The 27,223-nt window shown below is 35.9% G+C and overlaps 1 protein-coding gene across 1 annotated transcript in view; it reads left to right on the top strand.

Annotated features, from left to right (window-relative positions):
* Positions 1 to 27,223, top strand: part of Dnajc1 (DnaJ heat shock protein family (Hsp40) member C1) — a 106,203-nt gene that overhangs the window by 43,137 nt on the left and 35,843 nt on the right. Inside the window, exons 4-8 of the mRNA XM_090319015.1 lie at positions 5,484 to 5,649; positions 6,475 to 6,572; positions 7,600 to 7,693; positions 21,001 to 21,091; positions 25,647 to 25,810. Coding sequence (XP_090175141.1) covers positions 5,484 to 5,649; positions 6,475 to 6,572; positions 7,600 to 7,693; positions 21,001 to 21,091; positions 25,647 to 25,810 — 613 coding nt within the window. The remainder of the gene's footprint in view (positions 1 to 5,483; positions 5,650 to 6,474; positions 6,573 to 7,599; positions 7,694 to 21,000; positions 21,092 to 25,646; positions 25,811 to 27,223) is intronic.

Genomic DNA, 27,223 nt, shown 5'->3' with positions numbered 1-27,223 from the left:
TGGAAGCAATTCAGAATTCTGTGTTCACCTTTCAGAGGAGTAGTAATGTATTTCTATAGTGGTTTATGCCAGTGATTTATTGGAGCTTTTCAGAGGTTCCTTCCTTTTTTCTGTATTCCTATAGAATGTGTGGAATGTAGATACAATTATGGGGACTTCAAAGTTTTAGAATTCAGATACACAACAAGAAGTACATTTGAAACCATATCTCAAAACACACATGGACACATGCACAACAGAAAAATTTCATAAAGCACTGTGACATTGATTTTTCTATTCTGAGCTGTCTAATCATTTTTTAAGACAATATTGGTTGTAGTCTACTAAAGTGATTTTATGAGACAGTAGTGAGTAGTGAACCACATCTGAAATCTGAAAATGTTGCTCTACAATGGTGGACTACTTTAAAAATAACATGAGTATTTGAGATTTAAGCTCAAGGTAGCCTAAATATCTGCATCTTGTCTATGGAGCTCTTAAAAACAACTCCGAAACTTAACGTTACATAACAATCAAAATCTTCAAATTTGTTGTCTGGAATTACTCTACATCCAAAAATGTTAGCTATCACTTCTGGTTCTCATCATAAGTGCTTAATTTGAATGCCTCAGTTTGTCAGATTGCAAGGCAGCAATTCAGGATATTCTCTTGATGTGGCCTTTGCTTTACAACAAGGACTGGCATTAGTCCAGGTACCATAGCGGACATTCCTCTGGTTTGAGATAATCTGTTGTGTTGAAGGAGTTCTCCAAGTGTGTTGAAAAAAGTGTTAGTCATTCAATATACATTTCCTAGTTGATTTCTTCCAGTGAGATCTAGTTTCGTTTCATACATGAAGAATGTGTCTATAAAATGGCTTTATGAGATTTCTAACATGCTTGGCATCAAATTTTGTCTTTTACCTAGTTGCTCTCTTAGGAGTCAGTTTTTTTTTTTAATTGCTGAAATTATTTCTATCTTATCAGAGCAAATAACTTCTTACATGTAAGTTTTTTTTCTTCATTAAGATGGCCTCTTGTACCATCTTTTCAGGATTAGTTCCCTCTGCATTTATTTTAAAGTGTTGGTAGAAAAAGTGGATCTGACAGTTAACACCAACAGCTGTAGTGTTTGTACCCCTAGAGGCACTAGTAACTCTTTGGTAACTGGCTTTCCTTGAGGCAAAAGTCTTAACTAATCAAGCTAAGAATCACTTCTCTAAAGCCTTCGCCTGAGGCCAGGAAACCTATCAGTATTTAGACCAATAGGAAAAAGGCATATCTGTTGAGGTTGCCTTAAACTCATAATTCCTTAAAGGCAAAAGAACTTTGCTTTAGTCTTGTTAAATTCTAATATTAGATGTTATTTTTAAGTACATTTTTTAGTTATTTACCATAGTATTCATGGAATGAGTGCTTTTGAAAGTGAACCTTCTAGGAATTTACAATTTGGAAAATTGTCATAGACATGCTAGCTGTTCATTTTCCATGCATACAAATGCAATTTCAATGGAATCAGATGGATTATTTTGGTGGTGGAAAAGCAAATAGCAGGAGGTAGCAGTGTTTGACAAAGAATGTACTTACCACCTCACATTTACCTCTGTATATCACCTTTACAACAAAATAAAATTAAAAATAAGTAAAGACAAAATACAAAACAAAACAAAAGGAAACAGCAGCACAATAAAGTAACAGACTGAGTTGTACATGCCCTCGCCATAATCTAGTTCCTCATCCTCCTCCCCTGCCATGATCCTCTTAAAATTCCTTTTGTCTGTTTTATTTATATTACTACATTTATTAGAAGTTTAATATATTTTAATGTTTTTCTGCTAAGATTATGGTTTATTAAAAATTAAAAATAGTTATTAGCCTTGATCTGCCAACACGTATAGATCCATTATGTAGACACTGGAAATTTGATTACAAATGTATTGAAAACAAAACAAACATTATCTGAGGAGAAAAACTTTAATATTGGCAACTTCCTTAAGTTGGCAGTACAAGACACAAGACTGACACATGTAATTTTAAATATGAGGCCAATTTTGATCTTATTTTTTTATTTATGATCTCTGTGTATTTTTTTTTCTCAGTCCCAAGGCTTGATCTCAGGGCCTGGACACTGTCCTTGGCCTTTCTCAAGGCCTAGTGCTCTAACACTTGAGCCACAGTACCACTTTGGCTTTTTCTATGTATGTAGTAACAAAGAATCAAACCAGGGTCTTTGTGCTTGCTAGGCAAGCACTCTACCACTAGGTCAAACTCCCAGCCCCTATACATTAACTTTTACTGAAAAGTTTGAAATCATACCCAAACCAAATTGTGGTGGTAGTGTTCTTTTAAGCTAAACATTCAAGCTTCACATGATGAAAATTCACCATTCAGGCTAGTGCTAGAATTTAGTCATTTTTCGTATTTCATGAATTTTTTCTTTTAGTTATGCAATTACTAATTTGTTTGAAAATATGCCAGTATCAATTTGTATGACTGCTTTTTGCTGGTAAGTGAAAAATTTTTTTTTAATTTAATTTATTTTTTTTTTTTAATTTAATTTTTTTGCCAGTCCTGGGCTTGAGCTCAGGGCCTGAGCACTGTCCTTGGACTTTCTCAAGGCTAGAGCTCTACCACTTGAGCCTCAGCACCACTTCTGGCTTTTTCCTATGTATGTGGTACCGAGGAATCGAACCTGGGTCTTCGTGCATGCTAGGCAGGCACTCTACCACTAGGCCAAACTCCTGTCCCCATAAGTCAAAATTTTTAAATTGATTTCTTTTACAGTATTGATAATAGACAATTATATTTGATGAATTTTAGATTCCAATATGCAACTTAGTAATGATTATGCATCCATATTAGTTGTTTGTTTTTATATACATTTTAAGAAAAATCACACGTTGGACATGTGGAATTGATCATTAATGTATTTAAGTTCCAGGAAGAAGGCTTTTAAAAAAGTTCCATATGTTGGGACTGGAGTTTGGCCTAGTGGTAGAGTGCTTGTCTAGCATGCATGAAGTCCCGTGTTTAATTCCTTGATACCACATACACAGAAAAGGCTGGAAGTGGTATTGTGGCTCATGTGGTAGAGCTCTAGCCTTGATAAAGCCCAAGGGCATTGCTCAGACCCTGAGTTCAAGCCCCAGCTTGGCCAAAAAAAAAGTTCCATATGCTGTTTTATCATAAGATTTACTTCTGTCTTACATCATGTTTATACATTTTCACATTTTTAACCTGGTTTTAATTCATACTTAAGAATGTATCATTCTCAAGCACAGTATTTTAACATTGCTATGGTGACTTAAATATTAAATGTGTAATAAAGCACTGTTTTAAATTTCTTTCAACAATGTTTTTCTTAAAACAACCTAAATCAACAATGTTTTTCTTAAAACAACCTAAATCATATTTTAAGAAGTCTATTTGTCATTTATCTTTTAATAGCTTTCATTACAGTTCACTTTTTGGAATATATTCCCATAAAATGGACAGCCATGTGAGCCATAATGTTCATTGATAGTAAAATCAATAGAGCATTGATTCTAAACTTAATCCTTGGACTCTGTTGTTTAGAGTAGCAGACTTAGCCTAGTAAATAATCTGGTTTTGTTTAATGTGTTCAGTGCCTGAGGTTTTGCTATCTGGAATTTGGTAATACATCAGTTACAGTTTATATGTAGGGCAGAAAAATAGCTTTTAATAGATAGCATTATTAGCCGTGATGCTGATAAAATATTTGGTAGGAGAGTCTTTGTTAGAAATTCAACTGTGTGTGGGGTTTTTATTTTTTGTGCGGTTTAGATCCAAAAGTTCATTCTTAGTAATCTACTAGGAAATGGTCCCCCTTTCTTAGGTGTTTTTTGTTAATAGTTTTTTTTTCTGTTTAGTTATGTTATAATAGAGATTTGTTAAAAAAATTATATTCAACTTTTTTATCCTCAAGAAATCTGAAGTGAAATAGGGATGTAAAATATGAAATTTAAGATCCATTGGACTTCATTCAAACAAACAGCATCTTATTTTACAGTAATTGAGGCCTTTTTACCTATTCCTGTCTAATTTAAAATAGGTTGTTCTTAAAGATAGGTTTAAATACACTAATCTTTGAATACAAAAATGATAGTTTAATGGAGTCATTATTTTACCTTCATGTTTATATTCAGGAATTACTAATATTGTAAGAACATTTAATACCAAATTTTGTGTGACCCTGCTACTTTATACAACCATATTTTGACTCTTACATAATCATTTGCCTTTTAAGAGTTTAGTAGTAATTAATGTCATTTGCCTTTAATATTTGGTTATTCTGTGGTGAGTAATATTAATAACCAAATTTGATTTAAAAATCAGGTATTTTAGATCTGCTAATAAAATATTTCACATTAATTGCCATACTTTTCTACTGATAAAGTTCCCTTTAATAAACCCCCTGCTTTATTTTTTAGCATATCTCCAAGGTATCAATTTAATAACTATCAGAGTAGCTACTGCAGTTGTTGCATTTAAATTGATTTACATGTCAAGACTGGCAGTTTAGCAGCTGCGCTATTATTCCTAGATCGGTCAATTTACTTGAGAAAAACCTACTACTGAGCTCTACTGACCTGCCTGACAATGTAGGCCCTATTTCTATTCCTGTAATTAGGGCCGCGACTAACTCAGAATATTTTTAATTAAAATATTTTGGTCAATGTGTTGCACCAAATTAGACCTTTCAGTGAAGGTTTATTTCTGGAAATAGTGTGATTAGAATATTTAACGAGTTGTATTAAATTAAGATTAACAGGTTGTGTGTGTTGAACATACAGTGTTTGTGGGTGATTTTTTTTTTTAGCTTTATAATCTTAAATGTTACTTCTTAGTTTTGTCTTTAAAAATATCTGCCTCCTAACTGACAGTTAAATTGGAATTTAAAGTTAGCTGAAATTTTGTTTTAAAATAGCTTTTAAAATAAGCTTTTTAAAAATTTTTGCCTTCCAGCAAAAGCCACAAATCAGCGAATTGCCACTGATACTTAAGTTTACATGCAGTTTTAAAGTTTACATGCAGTTTTATTGTAAATGTGACATTAACATTGGTTGTTTCCATGTTTCTTTCTAGTCTACATTTTTTATTTTCTGAAGGAAAGTAGTATGACAGTAGAAAAAAAGCACTGACTGAAAAGTTAATTCTGAATTGAATTCTTCCATTTGTTGGTGACCTCTGTGATGAACATTTTCCTAGCAGCTGTTGTAGACAGGTAGACAATAATGTGGTCATCCCAAGAGTAATACCACTGTGTGTAAAACACAAGATCTGAGATGCACAGACTGTTAGTGCCATGCACTTCTTGAAGGTTGTCAGTTATTTGAACCATGGACTGGACACTGCAATGTTGGCAAGCCACATAAATGGTACCAATTTGAAAGAGATGTATTTTTCTTCTTTATGAATATATACAAATAGGTTTTTTTGTTTAACTTAAACTCCCCATGAAAACTGTTGTATTTGTTACTGTAGGTATGATGATATTCTGATCAATGGACTTCCAGATTGGAGACAGCCTGTATTCTACTACAGGCGAGTGAGAAAAATGAGCAATGCTGAGCTGGCTTTACTCTTGTTCATTATTCTCACAGTGGGTCATTATGCTGTGGTTTGGTCCATCTACCTAGAAAAACAGCTGGTAAGTATTGATGATGAATCAAATAACCTAGCTTCCTTCATTTGATATGGAATTTCAGATATTTATTTCTGAAGGGATGAAATCTTAATTTTTCTAATACTTCTCATTTTAATGATTTTGCACTCAGTAATATTTGAATTATTTCAGAGGCAAGAACACATAGTGTCTTAATTCTTGAAAAAAAATGAAGACTTTTGCATTTGTTAGAAAACTTTGTAAAGTCCCAACTGTATCACTGAAAATCAGAAGATAGAGAGAAGCCATGTTTTAATAATTATCACCTTTCGAATAGAATTATTTGTAATGTAAGATTGACTCTAGAGACGTGTTGTCAGGAGCCTTATATAATGAAGAGTCTAAAAATGTTTAATAATTTAGAGGAGTACATGACTTAAAATCAGTGTGTTCAAAAAATTTATACTTTTGGCTTAATATGGTGCTTTGAGTTTATTTGCTGTGGAGTTTTATGTGTTAAGTCAAATATTTATTCTTGAATTAGCATCTATTTACTCATTTTATTCTGAAGTGACATTGAAGTTGCATGAGTGAGAAAAAAGTAAGTTGAATGCTTTGCCTTCTTAGAAAACTTTGATTGCAGTGGAGCCATAAATGACTGACAGTGCTGAACTTCATGTGTGTTTAAGACCTGGATGCCATAGCAACAGTTATTGTAAAAGATTGATTATTTTACTTAATTATGTTAGCCTCTACATATATTTGCATAAATATTCCTCTAAAGTGTTTACTGTTCACAGAAGAGTCTTGATAACTTTTGAAGAGTACACATATTAAATTACTTGCATCTGCAATTCTTTCCACATTAAGGATGAACTTCTTACTAGAAAAAAAAGAGAAAAGAAAAAAAAGACAGGCAGCAAAAGTATGGATATATCAAAACCTGGTGCTTCAGAAAAAAATGAAAGGTGAGAACATATAAAATACTGTATAATTTGAAACTCTTAAATGTATCTTTTTTTTAATTGTAATTAGTAAAAGGGTTACATGATATTTGCCAGATAGAAGGTGCATTAATTCACATACATTGATACCCTTTCACATGTCTTGGTACCCATTTCCCTCCCCTCCCCACACCCCCTTAAATGTATCTTTAATGGGATTGAACTTTGTATGTTGATCTACTTCAGAAATATTGTTTATAAGGACTAATGTGCTATACTTGACAAAATAAATTCTAATCCTGGGCATATTCCTTATAAATTTTCTCATAAAGTGCTCATACATACTTAGATAATATTAATCTCTTAAATTCTTAAATTTTTATACTAAACTTTAGAAGCAAAGCATTACACTGTCTCATCACTTAAGGAGAGACAATTAGAGTCCATGAGTGATACACAGTGCACTCAGAAAGATGCCATCATTTTATTGATTGATAGAAAGAATAAAGGGTTTATACAGTTCACACAGCAGGGCAGAAACTAGATCAATGTATGGTGGAGATCAGAGACTATTCTGCCCAGCTTCTATTCTGAGGACTTCAGTGAATGTGTCAGTGAACTGCAAATGACATTAATTTTTATGTATTGGTTTGTTTATGCCACAGTTGTCATATCTGGTTGTTAGTACTTGGGAACACTGAAGATGATTAGTCTTTTATAGCTGAGGTAATCGTAAGGCTTAATAATTCATTTTATAGAAGAAATGATAGTTCAGGTTACAGAGAGGGCTTTTGTTTTTCTTTGTAATTTGATTGGGAGCCCACTTCCCCAAATTATGGCTTAGATTCTCTTACTTGCTATATGTATTGCACTTGTTTTAACTACTGCATTTCATGCTAGAGTAAGTCAGATTAAGTGCTGACAAGTACTTAAACATGAATATTGAGTTGAAATAGGCATTCATAAAATAATTTGTGAGCTTTTAAAATATGATTTCCTTCCCAGTTTTTTCTATTTGGTTATCTGTTTGGATTTTTTTCCCCACTTTCAGATTGCTAATAAAACCACAGTGGCATGATTTGCTTCCGTGTAAGCTGGGAATTTGGTTTTGCCTAACACTAAAAGCACTGCCTCATCTAATCCAGGTATTTCTTCCATTAAATATCACAAACTTTCATTTTTAATTCATGAAATTATGCCCATGTCTTCTATGTCCTATAATTATCTCCTTTTTTTTTTTAAGTGCTGGTACTGGAGCATGAACTCTAAGGGCTTTGTATTCTTGCTTGGCTTTTTTTTAAATTTTTTAATTTTTATAAAAGCTGGTGGCGCTCTATGACTTGAGCCACCCTCCCCTACTTGTGTCTTTTTGCTGGTTAATTGAAGTCTTACATTTTTATATCCAGACTGGCTTGGAATCTCAATTCTGAGATCTCAGCCTCCTGAGTAGCTAGCATTACAGGCATGAACCACCTTTTAATAATTATTTTATTTTAGAACACCTTAGATAAATTAAAAAGAATTTTTTCCAAGTGCGGTGGCTCATGCCTGTAATCCTAGCTACTCAGGAGGCTGAGATCTGAAGATCATGGTTCAAAGCCAGCCTAGTCACTAAAAAGTCCATGAGACTTCTTACCTCCAGTTAACCACTAGAAAAGCGGAAGTGGCCACTGTGGCTCAAGGGGTAGGGTGGTAGCCTTGAGCTGTAGAGCTCAGGGACAACAACACCCCAGGCCTGGGGAAGGGCAGTAGCCTTGAGCTGAAGAGCTCAGGGACAGTGCCCAGACCAAGTCCAAACCCCACAACCGACCAAAAATAAAAATGTATTTGGTGAAAATGGAATATAAATAACTAGTATGCTTTTTTCTAGCCTTTGAGCAATTTTCTGTGCGATTCATTCATGTTAATAATTATAACTTTCCCAGCCTTACATTCTATTTACAATTAGTAAAGAAAAACGGAGGTATTTTAGTACTGTGAAAGTTTTTGTTTTTAGCTATTTAATCAATTTCTGGGGGGAAAACTGCTTCTACTTTATGCTGTTGAGGATTAGTAGGAAGCCGGGAGTTTGGCCTAGTAGTAGAGTGCTTGCCTAACATGTATGAAGACCCGGGCTCAATTCCTTGGTACCATATACATAAAAAAGCCAGAAGTGGTACTGTGGCTCAAGTGGTAGAGCACTAGCCTTGAGGAAAAGCCCAGTGCTCAGGCCCTGAGTTGAAGGCCCCCCACAAAAAAAATTAGTAGGAAAGGGGGAAAAAGTGTGTATGTTTATAAGAACATGTGAGAAAGATATTTTTAGGGCAGATCATTAGGTCTTTTGTTCAGCTTTAGAGACTACTCAATATGAGAACTAGAATATGGATGAATTCTAAAATACTCATGGAGCAGTATAAATAGAATACCACATGAAATGTCAATCTCAGACACTTGTTTTGACATTTTAATCTAAGTAATTTGAAATAAGATTTATTTGGTAAAATTAGCATTTTTTAGTTAACATGCAAGATAACTAACTTGCCAAAGTAGCTAGACCCAACAGATTAAACAATTATTTTGCCTCAATATGAATTTTTAGAAAAAATGAAAATATAAGAAATTATACAAAACCCTTGGCCTCTTTAACTGATCAGTTTGAATTCTCAGGTTTTTCTGAACATTTATCACACCAATTGCCTTTGAGTGTTTTTCTGTATATTAGCATTTAAGATCTTTTGTGCTAATTGTGTTTTTGTTGTTATTGTTGTTGTTGTTATTATTATTTGAAATCAGGGCCTGGGCACTGTCGTTGAGCTTCTTTTACTCATGTCTAGCACTCTATTACTTGAGCCACAGCATCTGTGGCCTTTTATATTCATGTGGTAGTGAGGAATAGAACCTGGGGCTTCATGCATGCTGGGCAAATACTCTACCACTAAGCCACATTCCTAGCCCCTAATTTGTTTTCTTTGAAGACAGATTTACAATCTTGATTTCTTTTTTTTTTTTTTTTTGCCAGTCCTGGGCTTGAGCTCAGGTCCTGAGCACTGTCCTTGGACTTTATCAAGGCTAGAGCTCTACCACTTGAGCCTCAGCACCACTTCCAGCTTTTTTCTATGTATGTGGTACTGAGGAATCGAACCCGGGTCTTCGTGCATGCCAGGCAAACACTTTAACCACTAGGCCAAACTCCTGGCCCTACAATCTTGATTTCTTTAATGAAGGCGAAATTAGACTTGGATGAAGCAATATAATGAACTTTCCCCTAGTCTTTCATATATATTGAACAGTAGTTGTATCTCCTCTTTTTTTGGTGTGGGGGAGTGGGGGGATAGATCATGGGACTTGAACTCAGGACTTTGCTGCTGCTGAGCTTTTTTACTCAAGGCTAGCTCTCTACCATTTTGATCCCGCCATGCCCCTTCCAGTTTTCTGGTGGTTAATTGGAGATAAGAGTCTAAGGATTTTTCTTACCCAGCTGGCTTTGAACCATGATCCTCAGATGTTAGCTTCTTGAGTAGCTAGGATTAAAGGTGTGAGCCATGAGCACCTGGCTAGTTTTATCAACTTTTTTTTTTTTTGGTCAGTTATGGGGCTAGAACTCTGGGCCTGGGTGCTGTCCCTGAGCTCTTCAGCTCAAGGCTACTGCCCTACCCTTTGAGTCACAGATTTACTTCTGGTTTTCTAGTGGTTAATTGGAGATGAGTCTCATGGACTTCAGTGCCTGGGCTGGCTGTGAATTATGATCCTCAGATTTCAGCCTCTTGGGTAGCTAGGATTACAGCCATTAGCCACCCCACCGAGCCCAGCTTATCAACTTTTACATGGAACTTTCCAAAGCATTCACCTTCTTATAGAAAAAAACTTTTGAAAAACACTTGTTTGCTGTTCACATTTTAGCTCTACGTAATACTTAATTGAATCCCCTAAAATTATAGTAACAGCTATAACTGAGACAGTTCTGAGAGCTTTTACAACCAGTCTTACAAGCAATCAGTAAAAAAGAACCCAAGGAGTTGCAAATACTGTGTACAAGTATATGAAAGTAGGAAATTTAGAGGATTCCATCAAATGAACTGCACAATGGCAGGATCCATACTTATATATTGTATAGTGATCCCCAACTTCTTTACCGTTCATTCTCTAAATAAACACCTTACTACACACACACACACACACACACACGCACACACACACACGCACACACGCACACACGCACGCACGCACGCACGCATATATATGCTATCCACTAGGACTAGGAAAGGTGATACTTTCGATCAACTTAGGCTCTCCAAATTCTCTTTTATTACTTAGCACCAGAGATCCCAAAGAAGACTGCTCATTGTCTCCTTAATTTACCTCTAAATTAATACAAATAAAAATAATTACATGAAATCTGAAGTGTAAAATTTCATCAGTTAAACAAAAGTATATTAAGTACTTGTGAGAATAAGGCATTACAGGGGCTCTAGAAATGAATATGCTTTTTAGGACTTACTGCTCCTTAAGTAACATTAATTACAGCAGATGAGTTAAAATACCATTAATATATTATGCTATATAAGCTTTATATGCATATGATTTCTGTAAATACTCAGAGATAACATGGTTTGCCCTTTTAGCATGATCAAGGAGAACTAAAAAGTGGGGCCACTTGAGTTGTCTTGAAAGATGAATAAATAGACCCTTAACCCTGAAGTATCCACTTTGTGTGCTAGGTTACATACAAAGCGAATTTTTTAGACATAGTGCTTCTCATAAAGTCATACTGTGGTAAGGCTGAAATAGACCAGAGGAAAACATTATTATGCCACAGCTTTTTTTTAAAGAGGGTATCACATAGGATATTGCTGTTATCTAAGACTATCTTTGAAGTCTCTAGATACCCATTTAAGGATGTATATTCCAACAGATATATCTTACATAAAAATGAACATTTAGACAGAATGAAAATGATTGATATGATAGCAGAGTGTTTCTTTCTCACACATCGGTCAAAGGTAAGTGTTAGAAGTGGTAGCTACTAAGTACATAATGGCTATGAAATGGCAGTAAATACTTATGCGTGCTTCTATCATCAGGGAGGGTAGAAGTAAAGGTATATCTTTTATATTACTGTTTTTTTTTTTAAGTCCTTAATACCAGGAGCACTGAGTTTTGTTCCTCTTTTGCTCTTGGAAAGATAATGGGAGACCTCGCTACTCAGGAGAAGGTCAGGGTGATTGCAGTTTTAATCCAGCTTGGGCAAAAAGTTAGCAAGATGTAGCTCAACCACCAAGCCAGGATGTATCGGTAGAAGGCTCACACTGTAAGGCCAACCTCAGTTCCAAAGCGGGCAGGGAAAGATAACCCATCTGAAAAATACATAAAGCAAAAAAAGCTGGCTCAGGTGATAGAATACAGGTTTAGTTAGCAGAAAGCCTTGAGTTCAAACCTTAGTATTACTCCTCCCCCCCAAAAAAGAAAAAATCTTATATTATCAGAAGAAAAATGGCAGTAAATACTTATGCATGCTTCTATCATCAGGGAGGGTAGAAGTAAAGGTATATCTTTTTTTAAATTTTTTTTGCCAGTCCTGGGCTTAAGCTCAGGGCCTGAGGACTGTCCTTAGACTTTCTCAAGGCTAGAACTCTACCACTTGAGCCTCAGCACCACTTCTGGCTTTTTCTAAGTATATGGTACCAAGGAATCAAACCCTGGTCTTCGTGCAGGCTAGGCAAGCACTCTACCACTAGGCCAAACTTCCAGCACATATCTTCTTTATTACTGGTTTTTTTTTTTTTTAAGGTCCTTAATACCAGGAGCACTGAGTTTTGTTCCTCTTTTGCTCTTGGAAAGATAATGGGAGACCTCACTACTCAGGAGAAGGTCAGGGTGATTGCAGTTTTAATCCAGCTTGGGCAAAAAAGTTAGCAAGACGTAGCTCAACCACCAAGCCAGGAATCAAGTCTGTATTCCCAACTTCACAGGACGTATCGGTAGAAGACTCACACTGTAAGGCCAGCCTCACTCCCAAAGCAGGCAGGGAAAGATAACCCATCTGAAAAATACATCAAGCAAAAAAAGCTGGCTCAGGTGATAGAATACAGGTTTAGCTGGCAGAAAGCCTTGAGTTCAAACCTTAGTATTACTCCTCCCCCCTCAAAAAAGAAAAAAAATCTTATATTATCAGAAGAATTAGTAGATTATAGAGCAAGTTACAAAAGTTATACTACTTACAAAGTGTTCAGTAATAGTAACTATAAAGAATCTTTCCTGGATTGGTCAGTGTTCAAGGAAAAAGTACATGTCTCATGCATTCCATATAGTAAGCTATATTTAAGAAAATCTGTGGAACAGGGATGGGAATGTGCCCTAGTGGTAGAGTGCTTGCCTAGCATGCATGAAGTCCTAGGTTCGATTCCTGGGTACCACATGCACAGGAAAAGCCAGAAGTAGTTCTGTGCTCAATTGGTAGATGCTAGCCTTTAGAAATCCCAAGGATAGTACCCAGGACTGGCCAAAAAAATGTGTCCTGTATCATTCAAATACCCACAGAAGCAGAAGGAAAAAGTCAGATTCTCTGATGGGAATGTGGAGAGTGTAAATCAGTGCGTAGACACAGGCTGCGTTTAGTCAGAAGGATAAAAGGGTATTTGAGAGGAGTACAAGATATGAGTATGCACAAAGAAACTTGGGAACCTGGGAGGTTGTTCAGCTAGGTAAGAAAGCAAGTAGAATGAGCAGTAGAAGACATGGGATGTAAATTAGAATGTATCAAGGAATTTAGATTGCATCAAGAGGGCTTATATGCTCTGAGGCTGTAATTTAGCTGGAATATTAAAGGTAGAGCCCCAGTGACACTTTGACATCTTACCATTCATTATGTTTCTGTTCTCATTTTATGACCGATTAGTACATTAGTGTGCAAGGATGCTACCTTGTGATATTTTCATATATACATACTATGTACTTTAATAACACCCCTTCTAATTTTCTTATTCCCATGGTCCCCCTCTTTTTTTTTTTGGTGGGTCTTAGGGCTTGGACTCGGCCTAGGCTCTGTCCTTGAGCCCTTCACCACAAGGCTACCGCCCAATCCTTGAGTCAAACCCCACTTCCCGTTTCTAGAGGTTAATTGGAGATTAGAGTCTCAGGTCTTTTTGTGCACGGGCTGGCTTTGAACCTCCATCCTCAGATCTCAGCCTCCTGAATGGATTACAGGCATGAGCCACTGCGCCTGGAATTCCCCCTCTTTTAAATAGTTTATAATCAGCTTCATTTTATTTTCATACATGGGTATAAAGTGCTTAAATCATGTTCACATATACACATACATACCTTTTTTTATAGTTTGTTTGGATTTTCATTGATCATGTGGCTTGAACTGGGGCCTAGGTGATGTCCCTGAGCTTTTATGTTCAAGGCTAGCTCTACCACTTTGAGCCACATTTCCATTTTTGGAAATGAGTCACATGGACATTCCTGCTGGGGCTACTGTCAAACCATAATCCTCAGATCTTGGCCTCTTGGGTAGCTAGGATAATAGCATGAGCCACCAGTGCCTGGCTTTAATTATATTTTGTTAATGACATACACATTCTCTTCAATCAGACCAAACTTTATCTCTTCTATGCAAGTATATACATATGCATACACTTGAAGGAAGATCTCAAATGGTGTAATTCCTTAGAAAGCCAAAATCAAAGTTCAGCAAAATAAAATACAATGGAAAAGATACTCATATGGATTAGGGTAGGAATCAAAGGGAAAGGGTAAATACAGACAATAATCGAATGTGTGTCCTACAAAATTAAGAGAGGTGAAGGAAGGAGTGTGTAATGAAGGGATAGTCGAGAATGTTGAAAGGGGTAACAATGATCAAGATAAATTATAAACTACTTCGTTAGATGAAATTACATTTATAAACTATTTTGTTAGATGACAACTCCTTTGCACAACTAAAGATAGTATAAAAAGAAAATAAGGGAAAATTATTCTTGTATAATTCTTCCTTGGGGAAACACAAACATACACCCCTACACTTCCAACCATGGGATATTTTTAAATTATATTCTCTGTAGTGATTAAAGTAGCAAAGAGTAAAAAAGACTCGATGTTATGTGATATTTTCACTTTTAAAATTTCTCTCAGTGAACTAGAACTTCATATGTTTGAACCTGTCACCATTTAAAGATCATTTAAGATCATCCATCCATTCCCACTTGAAATCAGAAAGTGCCAAATATCTCAAATGATTACCAATTTAAATCATGTAGTCATAATTGTCCACATTTATCTAATGGAGCAAGCATTAAGTACTCAATTTTTTTTTGCGTGATAGTTTGCTTGATTAGGGGGGAGGGAATTTGCTTTTTACTCTATACCTGCTAAATTATATTTGTCAGTAAATTAACATAAAATGGAAAATTCATTGGTAAATTTATTATCTAATGTATATTTTGCACATTGTTGAATTTTATTCTCATCTTTTCTCACTAATCTAACATGAACACAGTTGACATTAAAATTTTTGTAGGAAGTTTCCGGTGGGTGTACTTTCACATCCAGTAGGGATTAAAGGCTACATAGGTGCAGTAACTAAGAGGAAAGTCTTTAGCTTTTTCCTTAAAAAAAAAAAAAACACTGAAGTTCCCTACAAGAGTGGAGAGAATACTATATATATATATACTATAAATATAAGCATCCTACCTCCCAAAAAGCAGCTTTTTGAAACTACAACTGCTGTGGACTAGCTCTGAGATCACCAACCTTTACAATCAGGGCTCTTCCTTTCTAGCCTTTTTTGCTCTGCTTGATGGACCTCTGTCAGAAACCAAACACAACATTCACAGCTAATTAGCAAGGGAGAAAGCCTCTAAAAGACAGGAGAAGACATTGTTATAAGTTGAGTTGCCTATCTTTGTACTTAAATACACGTTTTCCAAAGGATAAGCTTGTGTGTGTGCATCCCGAGGCTTTGAACTCAGGGCTTGCACACTTTGCACACTGTCCCTGAGCTTTTTTACTCAGGGTTAGTGTCCTACACTTGAGCCACAGCTCCATTTCCAGTCTTCTGTTGGTTAGTTGGAGGTACGAGTCTCATGAACTTTCCTGCCCCAGCTGGCCATAAAACACAATCTTCAGATCTCAGCCTCCTGAATAGTAAGGATTGCAGAGGATTAGAAGTGTGAGCGCCATCACCTGGCAATACTCTGAAACTTCAGAAAAACTTTTCAGATAAACATTTTATGTAAACAAATGAAAACTTGTGTAAACAAATGAGAAGGAATGGATAAAGCTGGTCAAATGTTTCATATGGCTAAAACTGTACTACAAAACACAAAAGGATGCAGGAAAGAAAATCTCACAGCATAAGACATGATTTCCTGCCTTCCTGCTTTCTGGAAAGACATTAGCTACAAGTTTCCAGAACTCAAAGATAGAATAGAAAGCAGAGTTTTCTAGTTTTGTTGCTAGATTTAGGAAAGTTTAAAAGCCACAAAAATCTTACTTAGGTTTTATAGCCAAACAGTACTTAAGTCTCATACTGATGAAGCAGTTTTCCCAAAGTGACACTACTTAATGATAGAAATGAAACTTAAAGCAGATAAAAATATTAACATAGGCTTGGAGTTTGGCCTAGTGGTAGAGGGCTTGCCTAGCATGCATGAAGTCCTGGGTTCGATTCCTCGGTACCACATACTTAGAAAAAGCCGGAAGTGGTGCTAAGGCTCAAGTGGTAGAGCTCTATCCTTGAGAAAAATCCAAGGACAGTGCTCAGGCCCTGAGCTTAAGCCCAGGACTGGCAAAAAAAAAAAAAAATTAACATACCAGAATTGTAAATGCTAGTCTGGGTTTGGTAAATATACCTCTATAAACTCAGCGTTCAGGAGGCTGAAGGAGGAGATCTCGGTGTGAGGTTTACTTAGGGTTATAGAGCAAGACCTTCTCTCAAAACTAACAGAGCTAAAAAGATTTTTCAGCAACCTGATACTTAGAACTTTTTAATGAGTACAATAAATTATTAGATGTTAAACTCTTTCATTGTTCAAACTGATGGTAATTTTCTATGAAAGTTATAGAAGGCTTCTTGGATTAGATTTGAGGTAAGTGATAGATCTACAGTATATTCTGTACTTAGCCTAAATGGAAAAAGTAGCTTTCAGGCTTTAACTCTGACTTTTTGTAAGAGGTTGAACTCAGGGACCCCAAGGGCTCTACCTCTTGAATAGGACTCTTCTCAAGCAGAGGAAGGCATAGCTTCTAGTTTTCAGTTTAATTTTTGTTAACCTATTATGAATTCAGTGTTAATAGTCTGTATATAAATTTTGGCTCTTATTCAAAATAGACAATATTAAAATTTATAACTTGATGACATATGTGTGATTATGAGATTAGAGTATTGCTCAATAGGCCAACAAAATATAGACCATTGACTTTATAAGCAGATACAGACCATTTGACTTTATAAGCAGATTTTTCAGAAATTTACTTACAGTATTGTTATGTTTTGGATGTAAAATGTTCCACAAAAGCTCTTTTGGTGAAGCCTTTTATCATACAATGATAAAGATATTTCAGGAGTTTCTGGAAACTGGGTGTTGAAACATAAAGGAAGTAGGTCACTGGGGGAACATCCTTTGTGGTATCTTGCCTCTAGGCTCTTAGGCCTGTCTCCCTCTTTTGCTTCTGTCTTCCATGAGATGAACAGAGCTTGCCATGCAGTCCTGCCACTATGGTGCATGGGATAAATAACCATGGACTGAATGAACCCTCTGAAATCATGAACCAGAATCTTTAACCCTTTTACGTTCTCTCAGGCATTTGATCACAGAGACAAAAATAAATAATATATGAATTTTCTTGCGCTGATAGCTTTTTGTAAGCTTCACCAAAAAAAAAAAAAATTAAAAATTTGTACTGAAACAATCTGAAAGGCATGGAGTATCTGCCATGTTTTTTCCAGCTACCTTGCTTAAGAGCTCTTCTACATTCCTTGTTCTTATCCTTGTCTACTTTAGACCAGTGCCCTTTTCTAAACCTATCTCAAATTGCTTAATATTTTGAAGTTTATGGAGAAGTGAAAATAAACTAAAATACATAAACAGTGCTAGTTCATCAATTTATTTTGTCACTTAAATGAATTAAAATAAGCATTCATTTATTCACTAAGTTTTGAACTTCTATCACGTACCAGGCATGATGCAAACAGAAATCTGTAACTCCTATGTAGATAAAGAAGAATTTCCGGGCCAGGAGTTTGGCCTAGTGGTTAAAGTGCTTGCCTAGCATGCATGAAGACCCGGGTTCGATTCCTCAGTACCACATATAGAAAAAAGCCAGAAGTGGTGCTGAGGCTCAAGTGGTAGAGCTCTAGCCTTGAGAAAATCCAAGGACAGTGCTCAGGCCCTGAGCTCAAGCCCAGGACTGGCAAAAAAAAAAAAAAAGAATTTCCTCTAGATTTAAAAAAAATTTTTTTTGCCAGGCCTGGGTACTCTCCATGACTTTTTTTTTTTTTTTTTTTGCTTAAGGCTAGTGCTCTGCCACTTGAGCCACAGCTCTACTTCCAGCTTTTTCTGTGTATATGGTACCAAGGAATCAAACCCAGGGCTTTGTTCATGCTAGGCAAGCACTCTACCACTAGGCTATATTCCTAGTTAGAGTCAAGTAATTTTTGTTTATTTTCTCTACTAAGCAGATTTCCCCTAAGCGAGAGTAGGAGGGGGAAAAGTTTGAAACATTTTTTTTTACCCTAACCCCTTTTAGAATAAATATTAATAAATAGCTACATACTGTAGTCTCAAATTCTACCAGCAGATAGCTATCAGAGTCAATCTGTTGTATTTTAGCTAATTTTAATTATTGAAAAACACTTTTATAATTTTATTTTTTTGTCGGGGTAGTATATAGAGGGGTTACAGTTATATTGGACAGATAGTAGGCGCATAGTTATGTCATACCCTTTCTCATGTGAAAAACAGTTCTTTATATTTATCCAAAACTAAAACTTTCATCTCCAGAGTTGTATATGGTAATTTACAGTATATGTATGTGTGTGTGTGTGTTTCAGTAATGACCCTTAAAATAGTCTGTGGTAGTTACCAGGTTGTCCCTAATCTTCTCATCTCCAGTTCCTGCTAAGAGACAATTCAAGCTGCCTCACCATTTGATCACTTTCTTTTTATAGCCTTCCTTTTGGCAGTGTGCGTAAAAAAAAAAAAATGTGGTACGCCATGCTATGTATGTATGATTAGGAGGAAATGCTTAGTAAATAGATTTGAGATGGTCAGTTTGTTGAGGGAATAATGCTTTTTGTTGTCTTCTTAATTACACTTTCAAATTAATTACACTTTCAAATTACAGTTAAGACAACGAAAAGCATTTTGGTGAAATGTAAAGCATAAAAACTTACCCTTATGGGAAGAACTTGTTTCTAGTCCAGGTAACAGTAAAACACATGAAAAGCTTGACAGTGTACAAGACACCTGTTCAGTGTTTCCCAAACACCAGCACACTTGATCATCACAGCAGTCCTATGAATTAGTACTGATCCATAAAAAAGTTAATATGCTGACTGTCATAGAGTGGTAAAATGGAAATGCTGAAATCTTTATATATTAATAGCTCTATAATCTGTTCTCTTGTGGTGCTGTACACCTGTAATTCCAGCACTTGGGAGAGTAGGGCAAGAGGATCATGAGTTTGAGGCCAGCCAAGACTGCGTTATGGTACACTCTCTCTCTCAAAAAAAAAAAAAGTCACTATATCTGACAATGATTGAGTTCAACCTAACTCTTTCACCTCTCACAAACATCTAACATTTATCTTTTGTTCTTTTTAATTTTGCCATATTTTCTATTCCCCAAGGAGCCAATGCCTTGCTGCCCTTTTCTTCTTCCCTACTATTAAAACTTACTTTATGGAAAGAAACCAAATAGCTCATTGATTTATCACACAAAAGTATATGTGACTGATACGATTAAATATAAAATACTCCTCTAGAATTGAGGGTTTTTGTAAAGGAGTATAGGAGGTGTTAAGGGGTCATAAAACCTTAAACAAAATTTCTGTTGAATTTTAAATTTTATCTTTGTGTTTACAGTACTGTTTAGCTAGTCAAAAGTTCTAGGAACTTTTATACTGTATGGAAAGAACAAAGAGAAAAATTTACTATATTGATTCAGTAGTTTTAGGGCATTTTAGAAATACCCTATTTTAATAGGTACAAGCCTAGTTCATAAGAGGTAGTTGCTCTTCTGGAGAGTATAAAGGAGCTGGTACTTAAATGTGGTTTTCAAGGATGAAAAAGAGTTGGGTAGAGTGATTGTGAAGTAGAATACTTTGGCTAAAAGTAAGTGGTATTTTCTATAGGATATGAAATCAAGGAGTATAGAAAACAATGTTTTGCTTTTATTGATTGTTAGGTTCCTATGCCTAGAGCATTCACTTGTTTATTTTAATGTTCATGATTTTTCTTAACTCCTACTCTTTTGGAGGGGTGCACTGAGCTGAAGTTTTACCTTTGTGCCACTCATTGAGACTTTAGCCAATGTACCTTCATACCCAAGAATGTAGTGTGTGTCCTCAGTCTCCCATATTCATTTTGTCCTGGTTTCTAAAGGTGATGGGAATAACAGCTTTGTGCTTATATCGAAATGATCATGTACGTTTGGTCATCAGTTTGCATTTAGGGATATTTACAATCTACCAAAGTTGAGACTAATGTAAAAGTACTTTATCAGTCACAATAGTATAATTTACTATTGCAAATAACTCAGTTCAGAAAATGTTTTTTTGATACCTGTCCACCCAGTAGAATAATTTTTTTAAGTCTTTCAGTGGAAGAAAACAGGAAATGGAGATTTTTTTCATATGTCAGATAAATTACTTAAATTTTTGTATGTGTAGTCTTTATACTTGGCTCTCTCCAAAAGAGAAAATCACAGAAAAATATTGTATTACTTCTGTCCATTTTAAGATTTGGAGACAAGAAGTTACTTGTGAATGTGCTATTTTAAAAAGTTACAGGGGGGCTGGGAGTTTGGCCTCATGGTAGAGTGCTTGCCTAGCATGCACGAAGACCTGGGTTCGATTCCTTGGTACCACATACATAGCAAAAACCCAGAAGTGGTGCTGTGGCTCAAGTGGTAGAGCCCTAACCTTGAGAAAATCCAGGGACAGTGCTCAGGCCCTGAGCCCAAGCCCAGGACTGGCCAAAAAAAAAAAAAGTTACAGGGACATAATGTTTTATTCCATAAATTAATATGTATCTATGATACACAAATCCTTAACCTAACTTTGATTAAGTTCAAAAAACTAAGTGCCAGTGATTGTATCTAGAGATTCCCTTCTTGAACACCTGTTTGTTAAACATGTCATTTGAAATATGATGTAAAAATGTTAATAAATTCTTTAATAAAAAAGTTACAGGGAAAATATTGTCAAAGCAAACTGATTTTTTTTGTTAATTTACTTACAACTTCTTTTTAAGGATGCTGGGCAGTTTTATGCTAAATATAAAGAGACAAGATTGAAGGAAAAGGAAGATGAATTGACTAGAACTGAACATGAAACACTTCAAAGTGAGTCTTAAATGCAGTTTTACTATGTTAGCAATACCATATAAAACATCTCAATTTGAGTTTCTATTTAAATTTAGAAGCAATTGATTTTATGTTTTCTATTTTCTAATGGAGTCACTTGTATAATACATAGAAAGCACTGTGTTACTGAACCACCCAAAGTCTGGTTGATTAAATCAACATAGGATCATATCATTCATTGTATGAAGTTCTGTTAAATTTATCAGTATCTTTAAGAGTTTAATTGGAACATAGTGCATGCTGATTTTAGGAAATGCTGAGCATTCAGTTAAATACATTTTCTGAGCCCTGATAATTGTTTCTAATTTTGCCACACACACACACAAAATCTGCTTACATTGTTTTGCTTAACAGTAATACATTTATTAATCTAGTTCAAACTTTCTTCCGAAAGAGTATAAGCCCATGAGAGTAAGAACTTCTGTACTTTTCAGGGCTTTCTTTCTAACAGAAAATAAGGCTTAATTGTTTTCATGAGCTGTTTTTTGTTTGTTTGTTTGTTCTTGCCAGTCCTGGGCTTGAGCTCAGGGCTTGTGCACTGTCCTTGGACTTTCTCAAGGCCACTTGAGCCTCAGCACCACTTCTGGCTTTTAATATGTATGTGATACTGAGGAATCAAACCCGGGTCTTCGTGCATGCTAGGCAAGCACTCTACCACTAGGCCAAACTCCTGGCCCCTCATGAACTGTTTTTCTGCCTGGCATATTCCTTCATATGGTAGAAAAACAGCTTTAGAGCAAAAACTTGTTTTCATATGCAATATTGAATAATGTTGTGGCATAGTAAAATTACCAATGGATGAATATATGGATTAATGGATTCCATAAGTATTAATGAATGTCAGCTAAGCATCTGTCCATATACAACTCTATTTTAAGGCCGCCATAAATTAATTTTAGAGGTTCCAACAATCACATACAGAATGATACTTATATCAGTTATAACTGTTTAAAACAGAGTGCTGTAAACCTGTTAAGATTAGCAGATAACTGTGTGTTGAAGTAGAAATGGGTAAATGAAACTCTGAATTTAAATTTTTTTTTTTTTTCTTTTTGGTGAGGTACTGAGGATCTAACTCAGGGCCTATTACTTGAGCCATACCCTGTCATTTCGATTTTTTTTTTTTTTTTCAGATAGGGTCTTGTGCTTTTTCCTGGCATGACCTCAGATTTCAATTCTCCTACCTCCATATCTGGAGTGGCTAAAAGTTTAGTCATGTGCCTTCATACATGGCTAAATGTAATTTTTAAGCAGTTCTTTTAGAGACCTTTGGGAGAAGTTCCTGGAATGAAGGTTGAACTCAGAGCCTCACACTTGATTGGCTTGCGTGCTCACAGCTTGAGCTACATCTCTGTCCCAACATTTTTGCTGGTTTATTGGAAGTGGAATCTCTCTTGGGCTGTACTCAAACAGCAGTCCTCCATGTCTTAGCCGCCTGAGTAGCTAAGATTACAGATGTGAGCCTGTAATCATTGTAATCATAAATGGAGAAATCATTCTTAAACTTGTAGTTGGTGCATAAAAGTATACATATTTGTAGGGCGGGAGTTTGGCCTAGTGGTTAAAGTGCTTGCCTAGCATGCATGGAGACCTGGGTTCGATTCCTCGGTACCACATATAGAAAAAAGCCAGAAGTGGTGCTGAAGTGGTGCTGAGGCTCAAGTGGTAGAGCTCTAGCCTTGAGAAAGTCCAAGGACAGTGCTCAGGCCCTGAGCTCAAGCCCAGGACTGGCAAAAAAAAAAAAAAAAAAAAAGTATACGTATTTGTGATTACTCCACATTGTATAGTATTGAGATCAGAATAAATATATCTTTTTCCTCAAAAATATTTCTACTGAAAACATTTTTGTTTGAAACAGATGTTATCAGTAAATCAATAATATGACAGAGATATTATTTTTAGAGATGACAGTTTGCATAGACAAAAGGAGATGAATACATTACTCATCTCTCTATACCTATATGAAATTTTTTTTTTGCCAGTCCTGGGGCTTAAAATCAGGGCCTATGCACAGTCCTTGGACACTTTCTGCTCAAGGCTAGCACCCCGCCACTTGAGCCACAGCATCATTTCTACCTTTTTCTGAGTATGTGGTATAGAGGAATGGAACCCAAGGCTTCGTGGATGCTAGGCGAGCACTCTACCGTTAGGCTACGCTCCTGATCCTGAATTTTTAAAATATCACATTATCAACAACTCCTGCCAACTGGGTTATATACTGAAATAATACATTATTTCCTTCTTGTTTTGTGGACCAAGAGCAGACCCACGTGGATGATGGGGAGCAAAATATTCCTTTTTAGAAAGCTAGGATGAAGGACTATTAGTGGGCAATGTACTGCAGAATTCTTCTTCTTCCTCTTCTTCTTTCTTCTTCTTGTCGTCACTTGTAGGGCTTGAACTCAGGGCCTAGGCACTGTCTTTGAGCTTTTTTTGCTCAAAGCTAGTACTCTACCACTTTGAGCCACAGCACCACTTCCAGTTCTCTGGTGGTTAATTAGAGATAAGAGTCTCACAGACTCTCATGCCTGGGTTGCCTTTGAACTGTCATCCTCAGATCTCAGCCTCCTGAGTAGCTAAGATTACAGGCATGAGCCACCAGGCCCAGCTTTGTGCATGCTTTTTTGTCTAGTAAACTGGAGACAAGACTCTAGGACTTTACTGCCCAGGCTGACTTCAAACCCCAGTCCTCCAAACTTCATCCTCCTGAAAAGCTCGGATTTTAGGGATGAGCCTCCATCATGTGGCTTGTGTTTTATCTTTTTACAGAATCTTAAGTGTTGAGTCTTACTTACGATTTTTTTCTTTTTCCAATTTTGTACAATACTTTTTATTCCAAAATCGTTGACATAAGGATGGAATAGGGAAAGGGGCAGAGAAGAATGGAATAGGTGACACTAAGATGCATTGTACTTGTAACTTGACTTTTCATATTAAAACTCCTATGTAGAATGACATATTATGCTATGTCACTGAATTTTTAAGAATATTTATTATACATAATAAATATAGAGCAACGACTTTGGATTTACAAAAAGGAAAAAAAATCAACTCTAATACCATTAGAATTTATTTTTGTGTTGAAGTTTGTTTTCAATTGAGTATCAGTTCTGCCAGACCAGTTATTAAATCCTTGTCCCACTAAATTGAAATATTTTCCAAATGTGTTATCTTCAAGAAATTAGTATTGGGGCCAGAAGTTTGGCCTAGTGGTAGAGTGCTTGCCTAGCATGCATGAAGACCTGGGCTTGATTCCTTGGTACCACATACGTACAGAAAAGCCAGAAGTGGTGCTGAGGCTCAAGTGGTAGAGCTCTAGCCTTGAGAAAGTCCAAGGACAGTGCTCAGGCCCTGAGCTCAAGCCCAGGACTGGCAAAAAAAAAAAAAAGAAAGAAATTAGTATTGATTTTATTACATTGGCATTATAGTACATGAAAACTAGGGTAGTAAAAACACATATAGGATTCTGGGTAAGTGTGATGATGGTAATTAAGAATTGCCTCTAAGTAGTGAGTCTCCAGTCAAAATGAGATTTAATAATGGCAGTATTTGAGTCTCCAGTCAAAATAAGATTTAATAATGGGCCCAGTTAGGAGCCATTTACAATCATGATAGTAATATTTGGGGAAAAATACATTATTAGGCAAATTCATTGTTGTGGAACATCCTAAAGAACACTTAAAGTTAAGAGTAGTTGTTTTGCCTGGTGCTGGTGGTTCACTCCTGTAATCCTAGTTACTCAGGAGTCTTGAGATCAGAGGATCATGGTTTAAAGCCAGCCCTGGCAGGAAAGACCATGAGATACTTATCTCCAGTTAACCACCAGAACACCGGAAGTGGCTCTGTGGCTTAAAGTAGTCTACTACTACTAGCCTTGTGCAAAAGGGCTCAGGGACATGGTCTGTGCCCTGAATTCCAGCCCCACAAATGCTAAAACATTCTTTTATGACAGCATAATATTTAGGCTGTCATTAGGTGATACAATCTTAAATGACCATCATGATATATTCACTGATAGAAACAGCATTATAACATTAGACATTATTGATAACTTCTGGTGCTGAAAAATTACCTGTGCATTTGTAAAATATTGAAATAATTACGTGCCACTTGCTGAAAACCAGTTTATTTTTACAGGTGAGAAAATGAACTTTTGTTGTCTCATTTCCCCAATATTACATAGCTAATAAGTGGTAAAGATAAGATTTAACACACTACATTCAAGCTTTCAATTCCCATAGTGAAATACTTTACTTGAAAAGTAAAGGAATATAAAATGGTATTATGTCATAACCATTATCAACAGCTTGAGTTTTAAAATAATACAATAATTAATGTACAATAAAACAGCTTAATAAAACAATTCTGTTTTGATAAAAGAACATCATTTATGTGTTTCTTTCAAGATTTGGTTTATAAATAAGGCTATTTGAATATTTTTAAATTCTTTTAAATTTTAACACATCTCTAATTGGTTAAATTCTTTTAATTTTTTTAACAAATTTCTAATTGGTTCTTTTAAACATTTTTTTAGAACAGAAGAAAGTTAAAGTTAAAAAACCCAAACCTGAATTTCCTGTGTACACACCATTAGAAAGTACATATATTCAGTCTTATGATCATGGAACTTCTATAGAAGAAATTGAGGAGCAAATGGATGACTGGCTAGAAAACAGGAACAGAACACAGAAAAAACAGGTAAATACCTTCCCTATCCCACCCCACTGCTGAGTATCAAATGTCAGCCTTTGTGCCGCTAAGCAAATTTCTTAAACTTGTATTTTTTTTGAGAACAGGTCTTACTGTGTAGTGTGGACCAACCTTGATCTTGACATTGTAGCCCAGGTTGCTGCCAAGTCTACTTTGCTAGGATTATACTCATGCCTTACTATACCTGGCATAACCTTTTTAAAATTTGAAATTTGTTTTAATTGAATAAACCATATACAGAAATGTATATTCAATATAGCTTAAAGCTTAGTGTTCATAAAGTGAACCAAATTAACTATTGCTGAGACCACAAATTAGAACATTGCCTATATTTAGATATCTTCTACCTGCTACTTGCCTTTTCCGTTTGGTTCTCTTTCAAATTCTTTCTCTTTATTAAATTATTTGATACCTTCCACTGTCTTTTTTAATTTATTCAATTATTTATTTTTGAATCATTGAGTTTCTTTTTTTAATCACCTTTTCAATTCTTTCCCTACCATTTTGGCCACGTGGTATCTTTGGAAATCAGTTGCTAGAGTTATAAGCTTTAAGAAGTGTCACATTACCTTTTAGCATTTGTGTTTCTATGTTGAAATTTGCTCAACTACTGGGATGAATATCTCTTTCATTTTTATGTAAGCAGTTTTTCTCAGTAATATGCTATGGGTTATCAATTTGTTGTATATTGTTTCCTTTGAAAAGGACTTTATAGTATATTTTCCCTTTGGCTTTTTGTTGTGCTTTTGTTTTTGCTTGTGCGCCAGTCCTGGTGCTTGATCTTAGGGCGTGGGCATTGTCCCTGAGTATTTTTTTGCTCAGCGCTAGTACTCTGACACTTCAGTCATAGCTGCACTTCCAGCTTTTTGATGGCTAATTGGAGATAAGAGTCTCATGTGTGGCCTGTCTCTGAGCCTCAATCCTCAGATCTGTTGCTAGGATTACAGACACTGACTACTGGGCCTGTGGCGTTTCTTTTTTATAGTGATCAGTGGCTTTTGACATAATGCATGCTGCATCAGAGTCTAAGGGATATACTTTGTAAGTTTTACAGGAATGGGATAGTTGTGGTACAAACAACTGAGAACATGGGGCACACACCTGTGGTTTTTCTTCAACTATGCAGTCTGAAAGGGTATAGGAGCAACCTGTGCTCAAGTCTTTGTGGATTTGGTGTCTAAAACACTGTCATTATTTCTCTCTGCTGTTATGAGAAAAGCTTGACCAAGAATAGGACTTGAGCATCCTTCCCCACAGCAGTGCTACTTAGATTCAGGCCATCGATTACAGGCTCTCAGCATGTGTATTCTTGAAGTATTTATGACAGTTTCGATAGGAATAGGTAATGACCATAATAAGGTGCAATTCCTCTTCTATGGGGCTTGGCGTGTAACCCCACCG

The sequence above is a fragment of the Megascapheus bottae genome, chromosome 26 (assembly GCF_031878675.1).
Source record: "Megascapheus bottae isolate mThoBot1 chromosome 26, mThoBot2.hap1, whole genome shotgun sequence".
NCBI lineage: Eukaryota > Metazoa > Chordata > Mammalia > Rodentia > Geomyidae > Megascapheus > Megascapheus bottae.
The sequence above is the reverse complement of the archived record's forward strand: the minus strand, read 5'-3'. Positions and strand labels throughout refer to the sequence as shown.